The sequence below is a fragment of the Topomyia yanbarensis genome, chromosome 3 (genome assembly GCF_030247195.1).
Source record: "Topomyia yanbarensis strain Yona2022 chromosome 3, ASM3024719v1, whole genome shotgun sequence".
Taxonomy (NCBI): domain Eukaryota; kingdom Metazoa; phylum Arthropoda; class Insecta; order Diptera; family Culicidae; genus Topomyia; species Topomyia yanbarensis.
The window spans coordinates 410,955,593-410,977,456 of record NC_080672.1 but is presented as its reverse complement, the minus strand read 5'-3'; the positions used below and the strand labels follow the sequence as shown (position 1 = coordinate 410,977,456).

The 21,864-nt window shown below is 41.5% G+C and overlaps 2 protein-coding genes across 2 annotated transcripts in view; one reads left to right on the top strand and one right to left on the bottom strand.

Moving 5' to 3' along the window:
- The window catches only part of LOC131691746 (double-stranded RNA-binding protein Staufen homolog 2), a 48,243-nt gene extending 38,384 nt beyond the window's left edge, over window positions 1-9,859 (top strand). The window contains exon 7 of the mRNA XM_058978374.1: window positions 24-9,859. Within this exon, the coding sequence (XP_058834357.1) occupies window positions 24-278 (255 nt within the window). The 3' untranslated portion in view covers window positions 279-9,859. The remainder of the gene's footprint in view (window positions 1-23) is intronic.
- Window positions 9,860-9,883: 24 nt separating this feature from the next.
- LOC131691748 (methylenetetrahydrofolate reductase (NADPH)) overlaps window positions 9,884-21,864 on the bottom strand; it is a 30,012-nt gene continuing 18,031 nt past the window's right edge. The window contains exon 3 of the mRNA XM_058978376.1: window positions 9,884-10,359. Within this exon, the coding sequence (XP_058834359.1) occupies window positions 9,979-10,359 (381 nt within the window). The 3' untranslated portion in view covers window positions 9,884-9,978. The remainder of the gene's footprint in view (window positions 10,360-21,864) is intronic.

The window sequence follows — 21,864 nt, the reverse complement described above, 5'->3', positions numbered from 1 at the left end:
TAACGTTATTTACATTCCTATAGGTGATATTTTCCGACTTCCCGAAAGGTAACCACGGCGAATATCTCACGCTAGTAACCCTGTCGACTGAACCGCCTCAGCTGTGCCACGGTAGCGGTGCTAGCTTGGAAGAATCGCACGATGAGGCCGCTCGTGGAGCACTAGAAATTCTCAGCAAAATTGGGCTGGACAACGTTAAACCGAAGGGTAGCAGTGCAGCGGCTGCACCGGATGAAAGTAAGTCCAAATCACCTCTGAGCAACGGGTTTAAGAAGTAAAATGAGTCCGGGTGAGGAACGACGTAACTGTTGACGAATTATGCCTGGCAAGTCAGGCATAATTTAATGTTTTATGTTTCGAATATTTGTAAAATTGTAAAAAGGAACCGATTTTTTTTGCTTCCTTACCAAAACAACATTTGACAAAAACAATGAAGCAACTGCCCTTAGCGTGATCAGCTTTTGCGATTGAAAAATGCAAAGCATGATTTTTTTGGCTCAAAAAAGTCCGAAAAAAGAATGCATTTATTTCAAGAAACTCATGCTTTCCTGACAAAAGTTTACTGCCTAAGGGCATTAAAGCCATACACACACACTGTCAGCTGAGCGCTAATACGTTAACTAAACATATTGAAAGCAAACATAACAATCTGTGCTAGAAACGGATGTCACATTAAGCGATACAACACCAGTCAATAGGAATTGGCTAGAGAGTGCTGCTCGTAGGCGATTTTTATTGAACCGGTTTGTTGGAACTTTGTCCAGCGCTGGAATCTGACCGCCAAGCAGGACTCCCACTGGACACTGAACTTTTGGTGCAGTAATGACTTTACTGTGTCACAAGTGAAGTTTAAATTGATTACCATTTACCTAAGCGGAAAGTTTGTCAAAATAGAAAAGTATTATCATAATTGGAAAACGGAAAATATGCAGCAAGTTGAAGGTTCTTAATCATATGGAATCGATTTAGGCGAGCGAGATAGCATAAGATGCAGCAAGTTGGAAGGAAATATTATCCTTATGATTCGGTGTAGTACTGCCGGATCACTATCGGTAGCGAGTTCTTTGCGGTACTCTTGATCGCTGACTGACCCCGACAATGGATGGGCGCTGAACTGAGCGAACGTGTCAGTCAGCCGATCGATTAAACACGTTCTATATACTATTGTTTTAATCGTAGTTTGTGTATTGTTTAAAAACCTTCATAATCACCAGTAGTAAAGTTAATCGCTCGTACAATAAACTCTCGACGCTGTGCTGGCCTCGTGCAGAGGCGTAATGGAACCATTGGATATGTACTACTGAATCAGATTGTGGGGCACATGGTCTTTTTTACGTTTGATTGTTTTGGTAGAACGATAGCTGAGATTAATAATAACACGACACTGAAGATTCCTAAGATAATAAAACTTGTTACGGAGTATCTTTATTTTGTAGAGGTCGGTGAACAGAAAATGTTCTTCGTTTTAAGAGGTTACATTTTTATCCAATGTTTATTTAAATCGAATTCTTTTTGCTTTAAAAAAAACAATAGAGCAAACCAACTCTGACTCGGTTCTGGAAACGAAATTAATATAAACCGCTCCTATACCAGTTCTTCAATTTAATTTGATCTGGCGGACTGATAACCTAGCCTTGTCAAGGCTATTACGAAAGTTTACTAACGACTTTATAGGAGTCCACTGAACTTCAGTTAATTTTCTGAAATAGCTTTGGAGAGTAACTGTCCGTTGGAACGAGCTAGAACAAAAAAGCGGGAACTACGAAAAAATTAAATACGTTCCCTGTAGAATCATTTATGGCATCATATTCACCAGAAAACAATTCCCCTGAAGATATAATGCCGACTGTTTTCCAGAAAGTACCATGCTCTAGAAAACAATTCTCCAGTAAACACTTATTTCCAGAAAATTATTCTACGGAAGGAATATTTTCTCTGAAAACATAACCTAGAATTTTCCAATCATATTTTAAAATAATTCTATCCATTTGTTGTTAGTATAGAGTTTGGCCTATACCAGGTCGTGTGGATCAAAGAGCTTTTTTCCAACAATCGGCTGCATGCCTCTCAGATATGATGAAGGTCGCAATAGATCTAGGTTTATGCGCATGCGGTGACCAAACATAGTCTCGGACGGAGACAATCCGACTTTCACTTGACGATTCGGCGTGGATCTGTACGTCTAAAGGAAAAAAATCCAGTACTTCAGTTATGGAAGTTCTAGCTTCACATGAAGCTTAAATGAATCCATAAAGCGCACCACTTGGCCATTGGACTGGGGATGAAACGGAGCCGTGCAAAAATACTACGTAGAATTTTGATTGTAGATGATTTGTAGTTGTTGAGGTGATACGATGGGTGAGAACTACTTCTGGCCATTTGGTATAAGCATCTACGGCCAACAGAAAATAGCCCCTTCTATATTACCAGCAAAGTCCACATGGGTACGCTTCCATAACCCCTTTAATTTTGGCCAGGGAGCTGGCGTTGAATGTGCTAGAGATTTTGTTGCCGATGCGCAGTGCTTGCATTCTTTCACCTACGTGACAATATCATCATTAATACCTGGATATCCCTGATGAAGCTGCTTTGGACACTACCTGTGTTGCTGTTCGGGAATTATTCTGTATTTGACGGAACCGAGCTGGAAACGGAGCTTCTAAAACTTGGCTGTTTACCTGTTTTCCTACAAGATCGTCGGTCAAGAGCAAAGTGCTCAATATCTACTGCACTTCGTGAAAGGAAATGTTAAACTTTCGGAACCGCAGAAGGTGAGTCCGGTGTCATCAATGTCAACGATTCGGACATGAAATGCGCAATCCCAATCTCCTCCCACTGTGCGTCATGTGTGGTGAGAAGCATCTTTCAACGAAGCGCCATCTTCCCAAGAAAGCGAATTTGGAATAAAGTGACGAGAACGGGACACGTGGATCAATAAAGTATGCAAACGGCAGTGGCTGCCCTAGCCGGAAAAAACTACGTCGAGAAGTTGGCAAAAATAAATCGAGCGCCGGCATCCAACACCACCCCTCCTCAAGCATGTTCTTCCTAGAGTCGATACAGTAGCTCAACCGCTCCCCGCCAGGAAAATCATAGGCCATGATGCTACTAAATCAAGGAAATACCAATAAGGATCTACTGCCAAACAAAACTACAGAAACTTCTAGCTCTCTGAGCTAACTAGCAAGTACGTTTATAATGTTTAATCTCGTTTCACTAACTGGAACGGGCATTTTGTCCATAACAAGAGACTTGAATTTTTCCAATTTTTGGAACGGTACAAAGTGGACGTAGGAATTGTTACCGAAACAGCAGCAAAGGCATGCTTTTTTCAACCCGAATTTAAATTGTGTCCGGTTCGACCGTGCTTCTGACAGAACGTAGAAATAGGGGGGCGGTGCCACGATAGCGATTCGAAGGGACATCAAATTCGCAGAGCTCAACAGTCAACATCTCAACCAAGGTCATAGAAGTTGTCGGCATACACGGTGGATGGAAGCCTATATGTGATCGCTACCTACTTCCCTGGGGAGAGCAGTTTCGCCGAGATATCTCAACACTTGTCAGAACAGCTCAACCTTTCTTCATAGTGGGTGACCTGAACGTACGACACTGCCACTGGAACTGCTCGAAAGCAAATAAGACCGGAGCGGTACTATACCCAGGAAGCAGCTAGTGGGAACTTCTTCATCCATTTTCCGGTATCCTTCACGTGCCATCCTGTGGGTCGAGGGCCTATACGTGGCCTGACCATTTCGAATATCTTGCTGAACATGACAAAGCCAATCGCACTGAACGAATTGTCATCGCACCATCTCCTGGTAATGTTTGATGCCAGTCTTTCAATGCCAACCGTCCAGAAAATGCAAGTTCCGATGCTACGTACATGCGGACTGGCCTCGTTTCTAATGTGAGATTAACTCTAAGATCGTTTTTTTTAGACCCAACTATCACAAATTTGAACAACGAAACTGAGGTTGACGCTGATATTGAGTTCCTAACGAGGGCAGTAGTGGATGCGAACGTACTATGGCGCCTGAAGTACGTCCAGAGAACACCCGAAAATTGATCTCACTGTGAAACAAACGTCGGCGTCAGTGGCACTGGCAAAAAGACCCTATCTACAAGAACATCGTATCGTTACTAAACCGTAGGATTCGCGAGGACTGCGACCAGGCTACCTCCAGCAGATTCAAGGAAACGCTGCGCACTCTAAACGATGACCGTGACATGCTATGAAGAATCTGCGAGGCTCTGCGAAAATAGACCAAATATAGTCCACCCTTGCGTCAAACAGACACAATTATCTCTTTCCCGCCAGAGAAACCCATGCTGTTAGTTATGCACTTCGCACAGGCACACACCAACCAGATGGTGTGATACAGAAATCGTCACATATCGACCAATCATATCTAACAGATACCCACTCTTGGCTGAGCCCCCCGAAGGAAGCAGTTCGGATTATTCGTTAGCTTAAATCCCAAGAAATCAGCTGGTCACGACAATATTCGAAACTGCGTCCTTAAAACACTGCCTCCTAAGGCCTTCCTAGCCAAAATCTTCTCCGCTTGTATACGATTTAGTTACTTCCCGGCTAGATGGAAACACGTAGTAGTAATTGCCACACTGAAACCAAACAAAGACCCCACTAACGCAAGCAACTACAGACTAATAAGTCTGTTGTTCTCGTTCAGCAAACTTCTTGAACGAAGCATACCTGATGTGCAATTTGGCTTCAAACGAAGGCAGTCTACCAACCGGCTTGTGAAGGAGATTCGAGTTACCTTTTCGCGGACCTAATCTTCTGGCATGGTGCTCCTGGATGTTGAGAAGGCATACGACCCAGTGTGGCAGGTAGCAATCTCACACAAGATGCTTAAAGGAAACTTTCTCCTGTACATTCTAAAATTCATCCGCTCCTACTTGCTAAACCGCTCCTATCACGGGACACTTATTGACCTAGCGATGTCACCGGCTAATGACGGACTCAGAGGAACCAAACAAGGCACTAAGCTTGGCCACCGTTCCCGCGAAGGTGGTGATTACGGTAGTATGAAGCTTACATACCGCTCGTGTTCGGATATTTTCAGAGTCCGCATAAGCAATCGGACTTTTGCTCCATGGTCCTCGATGCATCTAGCGCTCCCACTCCAACAAGTCATCGTAGCGCCTGTAACCATACTTTGTTCTGGCAACCGGAATGCGAAAAAAAGGATAGGTTCGAAGACTACGACGACGAATGTCGATTTCCAAAGCTGATGTCCAAAGAGATTGTAGTAGAACTGCCTTTGAAACATACCGGCGTACAGACTAGAGACGACGTCAATAAGCTTACAGCGATCTATGTGGCTCGGTAGGTTTAGTGGGTCCCTCCATGGGAGTCGACTATGTGCGAAACGAACAAATTTGCGCCGAATAGCTTCAATGCGTTGAATATAATTTTAGTAATAACTAATAAGGTGCCCAGATTACATTGCGGTATTTGAGTGTTGAAAGGACCAAAGTACAATAGAGTGCTTTTAAAATGACTAAAAATTAATTCTAGCAGCTTAGAGGCCTTACAAATAGTGTACTCAATGTTAGTGCTTGATGTTTAGATTGGGAACATGGGGGTTTTAACAGATGATTCCCGTTTGAGAACGAATTGTTAGATATTGTCGAAATTATTAACTTCAAGAATTCTCCCTCTTTGGCATTCCTGATAAGGTGAAATAGTTGGAACGAATGTTTCAGCGAATGGTTTAAGTCGTTTAAATAAAGCAAAAATATGAATGGTTCGAGATGACTACTCTGGAGAACTCCCGAGCTGGCAGCGAATGGTGATGTCGGGCAATCTCCATTTTTCACTGCCATTTCAGGTTCGCTTAGGTACGAGTGAAACGAATCCAGAAGGGAGCCATTAAATCCAAGTCTATTTAATTTGGAAACTATTATGTGTCTATTAATTTTATCAAACGCCGCGGAGAAGTCGGTATATATGGCACGGCCGTATATACCTATAGGCTTGCTTGTAAATATTGACTGATGAAAGATGTGTAACATACTAGGTTTGTAGTGGTTTACCGTTTAGGGATGATCCATAAATGACGTAGCATTTTTTGAGTGATTTTTAACACCCCCTCCCCCATCGTAGCATTTCGTCACAAAATTCTATATACCCCCCTGATAATTACGTAGCTTGACGGTAACCCTCACCCCCCTCGTTGTCCCCGTAAATTTTTTTAAAAAAATCAAAAACGATGTTAGTTAGATGAAACGGGTAAGATTATCGTGACATCAGGTCAACCCCTATTCCCCTTTAAAAAAGCTACGTAGCATGACATGACCCCTTACCCCCCCCCCCCCCCCCTGTCGTCACACATCATCACAAAATACAAAACTCCCCCCTCCCCCATATAATGCGACGTCATTTATGGATGGTCCCTTAGGCATGCAGCCATGTTGGGTCTTGAATAAAAATGATAAAATCAAGCACAATCAGTTCGAATAAGCTAATATAAGAATAAGACACTGTACATAATGCAATTATTCCGTGATAGTTCGAAATAACGCTTTTGTTATTTTTTTAACACTGGTAAAATATATGATTTTATCCATTGATAACGAAAGCTGGAGACTATCTGAGAAATTTTTTAGTACGGCATATGGAATTCTGTCGGGCACTGGAGTGGACGATGACGATGAGAGTCAATTGGAGAACGTGGAGGAATGACATTTGCAGCTTTACAGATTTGATTATCAGTCTACTGAAATGTTGGTGAAATAATTTGCACATTTCGGGCGGAGTTGATACTTGAACCCTGTCGAGTGACATATGAGATGGTAAACCGGCTTCCTTCCTCTGTTTATTGACGTGATTCCAGAAGCTTCTATGCTTGCTCTGTATACGTTGATTGTAAGAATAGCAAAGAGCCTTATTCAATCGCTTATAGCGGTTATTGAGGTTCAAGTAATGCGATCTAAGGTGGAGTCAGAGTTGCCTTGTTAATTTTTTTAATGCAGAACGTTTTGCGCATTTATAGCGTTTCAAAGTGGAGAGCCACGGTGGGTAGATTGGTTCACGGTGTAGCTTCTTTGGTATGAATTGATTAATAGCATATGATATAACATGCCTCCAATACATAGCAGCAGAGTTGCACTCACTATTGGTCCGATTCCTAGTCGGATTCTAGTCTGGATGGCCGTCAAATGACTAAACCATTCTCTTTCGTTTCCACGTGGTTGACTTTTTGACCAAGAATATCAGTAAAAATAAATCACTTTCTCGTCGTCACTTTTGTATTCGACACCACAATGGGCGCTCACTCACGATACGTCATTATTTGGGACGCGAATATAATTACAAGCAGTTATACGGACTTGGGTCGAGTTAATAAAAACGCGTGTTACTAAATAAAACATAATATATTCTGACTCGACTGATCACTTGGCGGCATTTGATAGTGGTAGCAGAACTTACTGTCCCCCGAGAGCCTGTTATTTAGAGAGGTGACGATGATTCAGTTGCCTCCAACATATTATATGATACTGCCTGTCTAGTGAATGTATTTAGGAGATTTCGCCTTCTTTTAAACATGAGCTGTCTTTTGGTTTTGGCATTTTTGAAATTCCGATGTTGTTTTTTGTTGAATTATGAGTTCTGATCACCAATTCAACGCTTCTTCTGAGTGACTCCATCGCATTTTACACGTTCGGTGAACAGTCTATGTGTGAGGAGGAAATCTCGTTGAGAACATAATATCCGATTAAAATGAAAAATACATCAACCGATACAACCGGTAAACAATATGTTGGAACTTGATCCTTCTTTTTAACATAAAATAAGGCAGAAGAATGTGCTCTAGAAATATATTCAGGTAAATGGATATTCGAAAGTTACAATCGTTTATTTCTGGTCACATGTTTTCTTAGGCTTTCCTCAGGTATTTAGAAAAATAGTTTTCTGCATTTTGGTAATTTCTAGGGAATTCTGAGATTCGGTACCTTCTAAGGAATAATTTTCAGGAACTTGTTACTTTTTAGGAATGCATTTCTTAGATCAAGCTTCGGTATTTTATTTTCTGGAGAATGGTTTTCGAAGAAATGTTATTGAATCCATTCTCCATATATCCCGATTTTCCACATACAAGAAAATCTATCTAATGATCGGCAGCACGAAGAATAATTCCGGTTTAAGAAAGTAGCGTGGAGTACATCAAGTCAATTTGTTTACTATCGTGCGATAATAGAATACTAAGCGTCCTGTTCCATTCGTTCAGAACAAGCACACAAATATTCAAACGAGCAGCCGATGTATTTGTAGCACGGGCTGTTAGATTTCTCGGTGCCAACGGACGAGCCAAAAAACAGCATTCTCAGCTTATCGTTCAAAATCACTCGATACCCACAAATCCCTATCGGCAACCTAGATTTGGATAGCCTGGCCCGAGCACTGAACTTACAGTACTACACAATATCAGAGTATTTTTCAAACAGTATCACAGCGGTCGAGATTTTACTGTATTTTTATTCGTATCAGGCGTATGTCCGGAATTGTGCACTGGCAAGTATTCCTCATATATCTATACCAATAGCGGGAATGGAACAATATATCGTTCCTTCTAAATACTAACTCCTCTGCATATCAGCCGGACAAACGCCTTTTCTATATGTTATTAATCTCCGGTAAATTTAAGTGTGTTTCTACTAGTATATATCTGTAAGAAATAATGTATTTTTTCAGTACTACTATTCCCATCCTTTTTGTCCAATATCACACATTATAACATAAAACGGTTCACAGCAGACACATTCGAGCATTAGCTTACAGGCACCGAAATGCAACACGGATGCACACATTCAATCAATTATTTCGCAAAGAAGACAGTTTTCATTTTTCAAGCCAACACTGATAACAACAATAGTTAATTACAATAGATAGCGTATCTACGATCCCTACTAATATATCCCACCACCATCCCCCAATTTACATACAATGTCGTACAACACAAGAGAAACAAAAAATACATTCTTTCCGGGATATTCAATGTCGTTCATTGAAGAAAAATACCCAATAAACCTAACGAGGAAAACAAAGCAAAACAAGCAGAAACACATTTCATTTTTCAAAATCGTACTCATACTACAAGTTAGGCACATGGTAATTGATAATAAGCGGAAAAACACGGAGAGAAAGAATATTTCTTAATGAAACAGTTAAAAGAATAAACTTTCCGGGTAATCGACCCAAAGTTCGTGTGGAATGGAAAAACAGGGTGCATATTTATGTTTCCGTTTCCCGATTACAACGATTCGAACGACGTCGAACTTTTGGGTCAATGTAAAAAAACCCTCATCTCCAACAAAAACAAAAAGGAAGAAATGTTAAAATATATTTCGTTGGTCCCGAATTTCAATTTGCTGGTGTATGATTATACCTTCATGCATCAGCAGGGCTGAAATGTAAACCCAAACTGTAAGAAACATTCGATGATAGCAGAATTAATTTTATTTCGGATAAAAAGTTATTTATTTTTGGCTTGTTTTGGATTGAAAATTTGTTAGCATATTTTGTTTATCGTTAAAAATATCGTTGGAAAAATGAACGTTGTCGAATGATTTGAACCCTCCTCAGGCAAAAGTAGATAAATTGTTTGCTGTTCATCTGAACGAAATTGTTGTTCCCGAACCATTTAACATCGCAAAATCGAACAAAATCAATTAACTTCTCAGACAAGTTCAGTACCTACATTAAACATACAAACCTGTCGTTTCGTTCGATATGCACCATATCCCAAAATTAGAAGAGATCAGATCAGATGTAGTTAAAATTGAATTGTCCTCTGAATAAAGCAAACAACATGGAACAAAATGTAAAATAGCCGGATGACACCCTATCACTAGTACTAAAACTACCGAATAATCCTGGGTTTGATCACGCTTCATTTTATTTTCATCATTACATCATTGGACGTTCATACATTGGATTCTACATCAGCTTCAGAGCAAGTCACTTACTGTATCTAATATCTTCTTGAGCAAATCCAACCGATTGAAGGTAAAAAAGTGCACCAACTTCACCTCGTCCGGCCGTTCCTGCCGAAGGGTCCGCACTAGTTCGCCAAAGTGTTTCACAACAAAAGCCTCGAACTGATCCGGATCGTCGTGGGCGTGACTTTGCAGCAGATCTAGCACCGCCCGAGGGGGATTTACACGGGTCAAGCTCAGTATCGTTTCCAGCTGCTGGTAGGAGCTTGGCAGGAACATACCCGGTACAATAGGAACTGTGATACCAGCACGGCGACATTCGTCCACGTAGTGCACGAAGGAGGGCGCGTCGTAGAGTGTTTGCGTCAGGATGAACTCGACGCCGAGATCGACCTAGAAATAAAAGAGAAGTGACGTTAGTTTGCTTGGTCTTCGGGTTTTTGGAATTATGACGAATGTGGACAAAACATCACTAAAAGAGATTTTGTTGGATCCATTCAGCAACCACTGATCCCGCTCATCCCTGTACTTTCGTAGATAAAGCAACATGTCAAAACATTTTTGAGGGGAATAATTTTGAAATGCATGTGTCTTGTAACTGTAAGGTCAAGAAACTCGAAAATCTGTTTTGATTAAGATAGGTGCTTCCCTCACAAGAAGAAAATACAAATTACCAGCGCTTCAAGTATTGATGACACTCGATGCACAAGAAAACGAAAATCAGGTAATAGCCGTCGTCAAGCTTTCGGAGTTTTCGAAAAATGGAGTAATGTGGTTTACACTGGCGGAAGCGCAGTACGCCCTTGCAAACGTCGTTTGGAACCATACATCGTTGCCAAGATTGGCTGCGTAACTGATTTGCTTAGCAACCCGCCAAACGAGAACCAGTATGGTGCAGTACAACATTACCTGCGGTTTCGATATGTCAACCGTTTGTAACGCTTGGATTGTTAGGAAGTGTATCTAGTTATGGTGTTTCTTTCCTTTATTTAATTTATGTGACTTTAAATGTAAATTCATTCGTCACGGCTCTGATGTATCACCCTTCCCATTGCTGATTAAAATGACGGTATCACAAACATTTTCAAGCAATTCAGGCGATCATGAACCATACTCATCCCGGAGCTTTCACCCTATTCAAAATTGACCATCAGAATGACGGCCCACGCTAGTGTCCTACGCGATAATACAATTCTGGTAATGAATATGCACACACAATCGCGCTCAGCCGGCCACACCGCGATCTCGTATACATAAAACCGCTCCGGTGATTAAGTGAATATGTTAGCACTTACGAATATTTAAACGCGAACTCAAGTGCAATTATACTAACGGCCGACCCACGCTGATATGAATCGGTCACGTACGTAAGCAGCCTAAGCCTTCAATCGTCTAAAAAAAAACAAACTCATGTATATTAGAAGTCTCAGGGCGCCATGGCCAGATGTTCTAGTGATCTGGGGAAACTATCTCTCTTCCACATCTATCAGAACCGTACACTCAAAACTCCGTTTTGGGCGAAGTTCACGTGACACACGCTCTCGCGATCAAACTTGTTAACATACAATCACTCCAGCTCTTCGCGATGATACAACCATGGTCACACACGCGAAAATGAAATTGCGAGCATGCATGCAAGCCTACGCCCGCGACATCGCAAACACGCAAATGCCCCTGAGATTAAATGGACGTTTTAAGGCGTAAGAATTTATAAACGCTGTCTCAAGTGCGATTATACAAACACGCGAACCTGAATCGGTCTCTTCAGGAAGCCGATCGTAGAAGCCTAGGTCCATGACTTCGGTTAGAACATTCCCAAAAAAGTTACGCAACTGAACAACCAGTTTTAGGGCGACATTTGTTACGAACACTGGTGATATGGGGGAACTCACTCTGATGGCATCTGAAATGGAAACTCAAAATATACATCAGACTTGAGGTCCGGGCAAATCTTCAAAAACCCACTTGAATATGCAAATGTTCACATGGTTATACAGTCACATCTACAAACGCGAAGTTTAATATAAGCGGCATACAAACGCTCATGCGTTCAAACGCCCCAACCGGGTAGTACATTATTAATGTAGCTGAGGATCCGTTTAGGACAGGAATGCCATACCTCGTAAGGAGTCATAAGATGCCTTCCGAAGTATCGCTCTCTTCGAAAAAATAGTACTGCATAATGGCAGGGAATATGTTCCGAGCTCTCGGGCTCGCAGTTACAGAATCGACAAATGTCATCTTGACTTTTGCCAATTTTTTTTAGATGATGCTTAGCAGGATAAACCTGTGATTATACGTAAATCTTGTTTTAGATCCATTAGTTTTTTGGCTCGCGTTGTATCTGGACGTATGAATTTCTTGGCTTGTCGTGCCGTTACGCCAGTCGTTTAGTAGTTGGTCTCTTGCCCAAGCCGAAAGTTTTAGTTTGCTGGCACTGGTAGATAAACCTGGAAATGGTTCTGGTCCAACAAACATGTTTGATGAACCACGCCTGGCTAATTCGTCGGCCACTTCTCTTCCATCGATTCCTTGGCGGCCTGGTACCCAGCATATCGTTACTTTATTCCAAGTTGCCAGTTGTTATAAAGATTTGATGCACTCCCAAATCAGCTTGGACTCACATTTCGATGACCTTAATGCCAACAGTGCTGCTTGGCTGTCCGAAAAGATTGCGATTTTTGCATGTCTGTAGTTTCGTTTCCTACAGACCTCCAAGCAGGTGTATAATGCATATACCTCTGCCTGGAAACGCGGTAACATACAAACGCTCGAACCCTTTGCATGTGATCTCGCAAACATGAAAATTATAACGCTTATAAATTTACAAACGCGGTCTCAAACGTGAACATACAAACGCTCGTTCCCGCGGGATCATGAAGTTTTCACGCCTTCACATCTGAACCGTACACTTAATAATATAATTGGTCTTAAACAGTGTTTTAGTGGGTGGCATTTCTCATCTCGTCTAGCATTGTAGTGAATGGTTCGGAGAGGTAGCCCTCCCGGGAACCAAATTCTACAACTCCATTTGAACTATTTAAAAAAAAAAATCGCCGCGTTCATTCAGTTTAGTGCCGTATACCCGTGTGATACAATAGAGCTGTGCTTTTGCCTCCTCACGAGTTTTTGCACGTCCTTTGTGTGAGTGAAACAAAGGACGTGCAAAAAAAACACTTGTAAATCGGTAGATGTTTTGGTGTTCCGTCGCCATCAATGATACAACAACCAGAGCCGTAGCGGGGTCAGGTTGGCCTCCGACAAGGGCGCTAGCCTCAGAGCGGGCGCTGAAATCATGACCAGTATTTAATTTTTGTGAGAATAAATCATGAAATAAGTCAAGATAATATGCCATTTTCAAATGAACTGAACACTTAAAAGGAAGATAATGTACACCAAAGGGTTGGAAAACTAATTCAAGTTCTCGGTAAGACAGCCGAATAGACAGACGATTCTTATCGAAGAAGGCGTATTGAAACAAAAAAGTTCACCCGATATCAGTTAGAAGGGACACAATTTTGTCCCATCGAGCGCGATTTGCATTCAAAAACCCGCCAATCCCGTGCTTCAATAGATCCACGCACAATTTCGAAACGGTGACCCCACTGTCGATCTCAACTTGGTAAGCGGACATTTAGACGCGGTAGCCTTCAGAATATCACAATTCTGAACTTATTTGGATGACCTTTCGGGATATCTGTCACTATTGAATAGGCCTGCATTAGTTCTTTCAAAATCTTGACAATACTTAGCGGATTATCCTTTGTACGAAAAAAGCTCAAGTATGGTCCAACCGAGTTCAATCATTGTTTTTAAACGGGAAGTTGGATTCAGAGTCCTTCCAGGAGTTTATTTATACCCGGGTCTAAAACCCGACGCAAAGTGAAAACATAAAGAATACGAAGCTAGCGACAGAAATGACGGGAGATATAATAAATTGAATGACAAGCCAAACGATAGTAATGAAACCATGTCCGCAACGGATGACATTTCCAAAGGTATTCAAACGAAACTGTTTTGTCAAGTCAGCAAAACTTTTTATGTAATTACTTATAAATCCGACAGCATTGTAACATTACTTGGACCCTCCCAATTCACGAAAGAAATTGATGTTGTCGAACTGAATCACTTGATCTCGAGATTGTGTCTGTGGAATGTTATACAACGTATGTTGTATTCACATGCCTGTGTAAAATTCTTTAAACCTTTACATCTGCAGTCATTCTTCGGGCGAAATGGATGTCGAACAACAACAAGTCGTCATCAAAGATTCTGATTCCCCGTTTAAAGTCTTACCCATTCGAACCGTTTGTGATTTTTTACGGCCGCGTGATAAATCTCTAAATCTTCTTAGGAATTCGATGGACCTGGCGGCACGATATTCGGCCGTGACCGAAATTTCAAAAGTCATCCCAGATAAGTTAAGGGTTGTGGTTTTCTTTGTAAAGTAAGTAAATGACATGGCTGGAGACAGGAAACTTACGGCGAAGTACCGTGTCTAGTGTCTACGTACCCGTCCATAAAATTGAGAGAAACGGCGTAGTCACGCCATACAAAAGCCAGTAGACATTGTTACAGTAAAATGTGTAATTTAAATGTAAAAAGGGAGGAATAAGAGATTAGTGTGTACTGCAAGAGGTGGGCATTTGACAGCCCGCTTGAAAACAAAAGATCGCTGCACAATTTGCTTGAAAACAAATCCCCGGAAGAACGGGTGCCAAAATAAAAATGGATAGTCTGATAAAAGAGGTTGACCGAGTACGGTCGGTGGCGGTCGGCGACTCCCGCCGAAAAAAAGTTAGTCGGAGAAAATAGTTGAACGAGTGCGGTCGGTGCTGTGCTTCCCGCTGGGAAAAGAGGAGGAAAAAGCCCACGAGGGCAAGGACGGTGGAACCGTGGTCGGTAGGTGCGTTTCCGTCGCCAATATCATCGTTGTGAACACCAAGTGGAAACTAGACGCGGATCCTGCTGTCGCGCTATTTTTTTAGTCAAGCTCATATTCCTGATTAATGAGTGCGTGGCTTCGTAATTTCGAGAAGGATTAGTGGAAGCAGCAAAACGGTAATCCGTGCGTTCTATGATATTGTTGCCAATAGTCTTTCGGAGTCCTGGATAGCAAAATCAGCTTTAACAATTGAGTCAGCTCAAAGCTTGGGAACCCGAGTGAAATATATTCCGCTAACAGACATCGATTGGCTTAACCGGATCCTTGAATTGGTCGATGAATTGGACAGAAGGGGTAGGTCGTCCGAATCGCGCCAGCAATTTCGGGGAAGAAACTGCCAAGAAGTGTGCTGCCGCAAATTTCGTTGAAAGGAGGAAGTGGAAGAATAGCACCTTAGGCGACGGGAGGAACCGACGACAAAGGAGCTGATCGGTTACACGGTCCAGCAGGAAGCTCATGACGACGGCTCAGGCGACCCGGACAATTGATGACGTCAGCATTATCGGCCGTGTTTCGAGAAGCAGAAGCCTTCAGCAGGCAAGCCGTTAGCGATTCGAGAGAAAACGCATGTCAAGAAAGCAGAAGCCTAAAACAGGCGCGCCATTTCGGAACGAGAGAAATCGACCAGCGCAACAGGAAGGAAAGCAGGCAACCGCAAACTAGAGACGGAACTTTCGGAGCGAGTCTCGGGAAAACCTTGAGCCGTTGCACAGGGGTGCAGGTCGACGAAGGCGGACCCCTCTGGACTCCGCAGACATAGCAAAAGTCAATCTCATAGGTAAGCTGCTTCATGGTGACACATCAAACCAAGTGATAGACCTCAGTCACTAGCGCAAGCGCGCGAGCATTTTTCGGAGCGAGCAAAACCATGCAGTGGATGGAGCAGAGCAAACAAGGACAAACATTGAGCACAGCAGACCGTGGCGAAGCGGAATCACCAACGGACATACACCACTCATAGCGGAGGATTCAAGTAGGACGAAGCCAAGCACCCAACCCTCCTCACAACTTGCCAACTCCAGCTGCTTACACAACGTTCCAGCGTTTGCCGTTCTCGATACGGGAGAAATCGAAGCACGAGAGTCCACAACACGCAAGCCTCAGCAGGCCAGCCGTTTGTCAGAGCGAGAGAAACTGATACAGTAAAAATCCAGACGCGGATGGAACATAGATTCGGATAAGTAAGTAAGCTATGAGCAACACCAGTTACAAGCACAGAACGAAGACGTGAAACGGAAGATAATTAATCCTGGATTGGTGTCGACAGCCTGTTAGATCCAGCACAGTCGCGATCCGTAAATCGGATCCATCAGACAGTTGTAGTGGGGGTCGGTATGAAATCAACCAAAAGAAACGCGATTCTGGGCGCGGTAAAACCCTAGCACTGGACTCATATCGATTTGGGAGACTAAATACCTCCTTTCCTACGCAGCTGTCAGTCTTAACAAACCAAATAATCTACCACATTATAAGTCCTTAGTTTCAGTATTAGTCTTAAGTGTTAATTCTAACCTATTTAGCCCTAATAATAGGTTAAGAGTTTATTGAATGTTTTGCCGTTGCAAACGATGGTTTCGAGTTTGAGACAAGGACTTACCCGGAGACTTATAGCCAAACTTTAGTTGGCGGATTCGCTATGTTTAGCCAGGATTCGCTGGCGGTATTATGTAGTTTTGTGATTTGTTTTTTGAGATTAGTTTGTTCCTTAGCTAGCTGGAGCATGTGTAAGAATGTCGATACATCGAGCATCGCATTCAATTAGCGAGTTAATTAGTCTCCGGGAGACTCCTTAAAGGAGTATGGCTCATAAATTTCTCATGAATCGAGCCATTGCCGATTCATGAGAAATTTTTCTGTAACGGCAATGTTGTGTTACAGTAAAATGTGTAATTTAAATGTAAAAAGGGAGGAATAAGAGATTAGTGTGTACTGCAAGAGGTGGGCATTTGACAGCCCGCTTGAAAACAAAAGATCGCTGCACAATTTGCTTGAAAACAAATCCCCGGAAGAACGGGTGCCAAAATAAAAATGGATAGTCTGATAAAAGAGGTTGACCGAGTACGGTCGGTGGCGGTCGGCGACTCCCGCCGAAAAAAAGTTAGTCGGAGAAAATAGTTGAACGAGTGCGGTCGGTGCTGTGCTTCCCGCTGGGAAAAGAGGAGGAAAAAGCCCACGAGGGCAAGGACGGTGGAACCGTGGTCGGTAGGTGCGTTTCCGTCGCCAATATTATCGTTGTGAACACCAAGTGGAAACTAGACGCGGATCCTGCTGTCGCGCTATTTTTTTAGTCAAGCTCATATTCCTGATTAATGAGTGCGTGGCTTCGTAATTTCGAGAAGGATTAGTGGAAGCAGCAAAACGGTAATCCGTGCGTTCTATGATATTGTTGCCAATAGTCTTTCGGAGTCCTGGATAGCAAAATCAGCTTTAACAATTGAGTCAGCTCAAAGCTTGGGAACCCGAGTGAAATATATTCCGCTAACAGACATCGATTGGCTTAACCGGATCCTTGAATTGGTCGATGAATTGGACAGAAGGGGTAGGTCGTCCGAATCGCGCCAGCAATTTCGGGGAAGAAACTGCCAAGAAGTGTGCTGCCGCAAATATCGTTGAAGGAGGAAGTGGAAGAATAGTACCTTAGGCGACGGGAGAAACCGACGACAAAGGAGCTGATCGGTTACACGGTCCAGCAGGAAGCTCATGACGACGGCTCAGGCGACCCGGACAATTGATGACGTCAGCATTATCGGGTAAGCGTGCACATCTTTGACATTAACACCTCCCCTTATTAGCCCTTGCTATTTAATATTTGTTTTGGGATTACTAGACATTCTCTGTCTGTTTTGGGTGAAGCCAATTTTTCGTTACAACATTTTGGATTGCAAGCGATTGCATTCAGCATGTAAAGGCAGCTGGAGATCAACCTTTCTCCGCATAATAACCGAAACAGGTTGTGGTCCATATTCAGGAGACTCGATCATGTTGGATCAGACAACAATGTTGTCGGTGATGAGATACAGTTTATTCTGTTTTCGATTCGCTTGAGATATTCCAGTACGGTTGTTGGTGTGTCGCTTTGGGCTGTATGCGGTCGACCCATGGGGTGAGGCGAGAGTGAAAAAAGTTATAACCACAGTCACATAGGTGACTATAGTAACCTAGCAAAGTGATTCCAAGAGTCACTCTGCATGATGGTGGCCATAGGGGACTTTTAAAAAAGTGACTAGCACAAAAACGTGGTATTTATTATCAGAGTTTTTTTGACAACTTTGGGCAATGTTTCTTTTTGAATAATAACAGTTGGAAAGTTTTTAGACGATGGAAATGGATGATCGATGTCATTTTGAAATCCAAGATGGCTGTCTCCGATTTTCACAAAACTGTGAACTGCATGAGTTAGGTTAAAATTAATTTTTATTTTAACCTAACTCATGCAGAGAAAGAATGACCGGAACGGTGAGAATGAAGAAACGGTGAAAATTCACCATTTTATAGGAAAAGATATGTCCTCAAGCAGGAATCGAACCTGCGATCTCCCAGTCTCTAGTTGGGTGCGTTAACCACTTCGCCATCGAGGAACTGTGATGATGTTATTACATATTCCCAATAGTATCGTGATCACGGCTGCAGCCTCCAATTCCTCCCAATTGACCTATTGACCTCCAATGTCTCCTATAAGCAGATCGTCACCTCGCCCTCTCATCGATCGGGCCAAATCTCTCTCGTTATTCCTGCTTGAGGACATATCGACACAGATCTTTCATTAGGGCCTAAGTCGCAATGTACTCAAATGGAGAAAAATCAGTTTCAATATTCGGCGGTGCTTTTCTAAATGTAGTTTTTATTGTAGGTATAAATTACTTTATGACCATGTTTTTCCGGAAGCATCTTTCGTTAAACCTTATGACAATATAACAAAGAATTTAATTCCTATGTGCTTTTAGTGGGTAGAAACTAAAAAAATGCTTACGCCCAATTTGCAATCCAGTCGTGATTTCGCCCTTCAGCAACCACCATTTGCGGAATGGCTAAACCGTGTACATAATTTTCAGAAGGGCGGGATAAATGGGCTAAACTGACTCTGTCTTGCTGGGTAGGGATGGGTAAATGGGCGAGCTTGACAGTATACTTTTTAATAGGGCTCAGCAAATGGGCGCATAGAAACCCAATGTAAATGAAAGGGCGCGTGCATCTTTTCTTCGAATTTCATGAAAATATCGAAATATTCGAATGTTTATGTGCAACAACTATCGAGTAGACATGATCATAATAGATATTGCTTATCATTTATATAATAGAACCGCCGTTTAAAGAATAATTTTGTGGATAGTAACCGAACGCCCGGTTCTGTCAAAAAATGTAAGTTTAGCCTTTATATTCCATATGAGAAGAAGGGCCTAAGTCGAAATCTTGAAGAAAATGCATGTTTCGCCGTTTTGTTTTCTTTTATTATAAATCGAACTAAAAACCATTTTAACTAATTTCCAGCTCAATCTTGTAGTATTTTTGTCGCATAATATCATAATAGCGAAAACGCAGTTTGTTTACATTTGCGATTTAAGCCCTAATGAACGATCTATGTCGATATACTTTCTCGGTGTTTCCAATGAAAAGGTGAAATTTCACCGTTTCCTCATTCTCATCGTTCCGTTCATTCTTTCTCTGTCTGTTTTCCAGTGGACACGTTCATAAAAATCCTTAAGAAAGGAAAAGCAAACACTCACGTCAAAAAGTACTATCAAGTAGTAGTAATAATTATATTATTATTTACTTGGATTAAAATATAATTGTTCCCGAAACAATTATATTTCAATCCAAAGTGATCTCAAGGTCATACACTTGAAGTACATGCTCAAAATGCTAATCTCCAGCAGTGATGGTGATTGATGAAAATATTGTAGATTTAAAATGATGCATATCAACGTTGAATGTTGTATACTGAACCAATTGTCCTTGCTTATCAGATCATCCTATTTGTAGTAGGCGATAAAATCCAAATACATAACGCGCCAAATAGAACTTTTCATTCGTCAATAAATGCTGTACTACCTGTTGTCAGAGGCAACTCAGCATTGAGTGAAGATCGGTCCAATATGAATATTTTCTCATCGCAATCGATAACTTTAGATGCTTGATGAATGAATCAAATAGCATTCGTTGCAATTTTTTTGGGTATGAAAATGAAGATATTTTGGGATCAATAGTACTATCCGAGGCTCTAGTACCATAAAGGCTCGTAACTATAGGTTTCAAATGCCCTTTTTATGCATAAGAGCGTCAAAACTGTCTCAATCACTTCGATTGAATTCGAAAAATATTCTGGATCTCGTGCCTCACTTCTGAATGGATAAGAATCGAACATAGTGAAGCATACTCAGATTGAAAAATGATCACGCGGAATGAATGAATGGAGGGAATGCAAACAAGCGAACTTGGTTACGCATTTCATCGATACTGATTTGTTTGCAACTTGAAAATTGGTTACCATGGAAGGTTTTCGTCTGTACACATATTCGTGCATCGAAACCATGGATTACTATCAGGTTTGATTGGGTGATGAGTGTTAATTTTGATGAAAATTGGCTTCACTGATCTCCAGTACAGTAGTCGTATGAAATTGGTCCGTGCTTGCGATGATACGATATTACACTGCATTTCTGAATACTGATTGTTAGCGAGCTTAAGGTTGGACAGAGAAAGGGTAAAATTCGCAAACGAAAAAAGCAGTTTTATTCCACACCGTATGTCAGATCTTCATAAAAATCAATCAGCAGTACTAGGGTTCGCAGTACCGACCCTTTTTGGCGAGAACCGGTACTACGGTACTGAAGCCCTCAGTACCGGTAGTACCGGTAAAGTACCGGTACTCGAATATATTTTTTTTTTAATTCGAAATAAGCTTCAAAGTGAAAATGAATGCTCAAATTGATGACCTTATTCTCAGATGATTGATTTGTGCTGATCAAAAAAGTATGTTTATTGTTTTCAATTGATTCGGAATGGCATGACTCATTTCAACAGAAAATATTTTTTCAATATTTTTCGTATTGGGCACCTTCTTTTATTTCGAAATCTAGGCCACTTTGAAATCAATAACTGCTAAACGGTGCGACTTTTGTCGACTTCAACAGATGGTAAATGTAAGAAACACTATTAACAACAGTAAATCAAAGCGAGAATGGCAGTAAATCCGAGCAGGTTATTCGCATTTCCTCTCTTGATTTTCTATAAATTGGTTTTGACATGCATACCAAGGCTCCTTGCTTACCTGTAAACTATGAAGTTTTGCTGAGTTTTCCAATCACAAATGATTACAAATCGCTTCGTTTGGAGTAGTTCACCAATTCTAAAATTGTTAGCTACTAAATCGCTGTTCGTTCTTTTATAAATAAAGATTAAAGAGCAAACCAAAGACATGACTTAGGCCATAGTCTTATTACGCGCCACCCAGTGAATAATGAAACCTATAAGAATGTCGCTAATAAAAAAATTCAAGGCAAATTTTTACGTCTCTTACGCTAGATGTGAATATATTGAAATTTAGTACAAGATCGTTTAAATTTAATTTCGACAAAATAAAGCAGAAATTTAAACATACCGTTCAGTACAACGGGAGCTAGTAATGTTTAACTTATAGAAGGTACTTAGTATAATTAAAAGTCATCTTGCAGACCGATATTTTGAAACAGGTCCCCCTAGAGAGTCCACATATTTTTCATAAAAAATTGTATGGTACCGAAAATACCGGTACTGGTTTTTGTTCAGTACCGGTATTACGGTACCAAAAATGGGTCGGTATTCCCGGGATTTTCGGTACCGGTATTACCGGTACCACAACCCTAAGCAGTACTGTAACAACATTCTACATACGCTGATTGATTTTTATGAAGATCTGACATACGGTGTGGAATAAAACTGCTTTTTTCGTTCGCGAATTTTGCGCATTCTCTGTC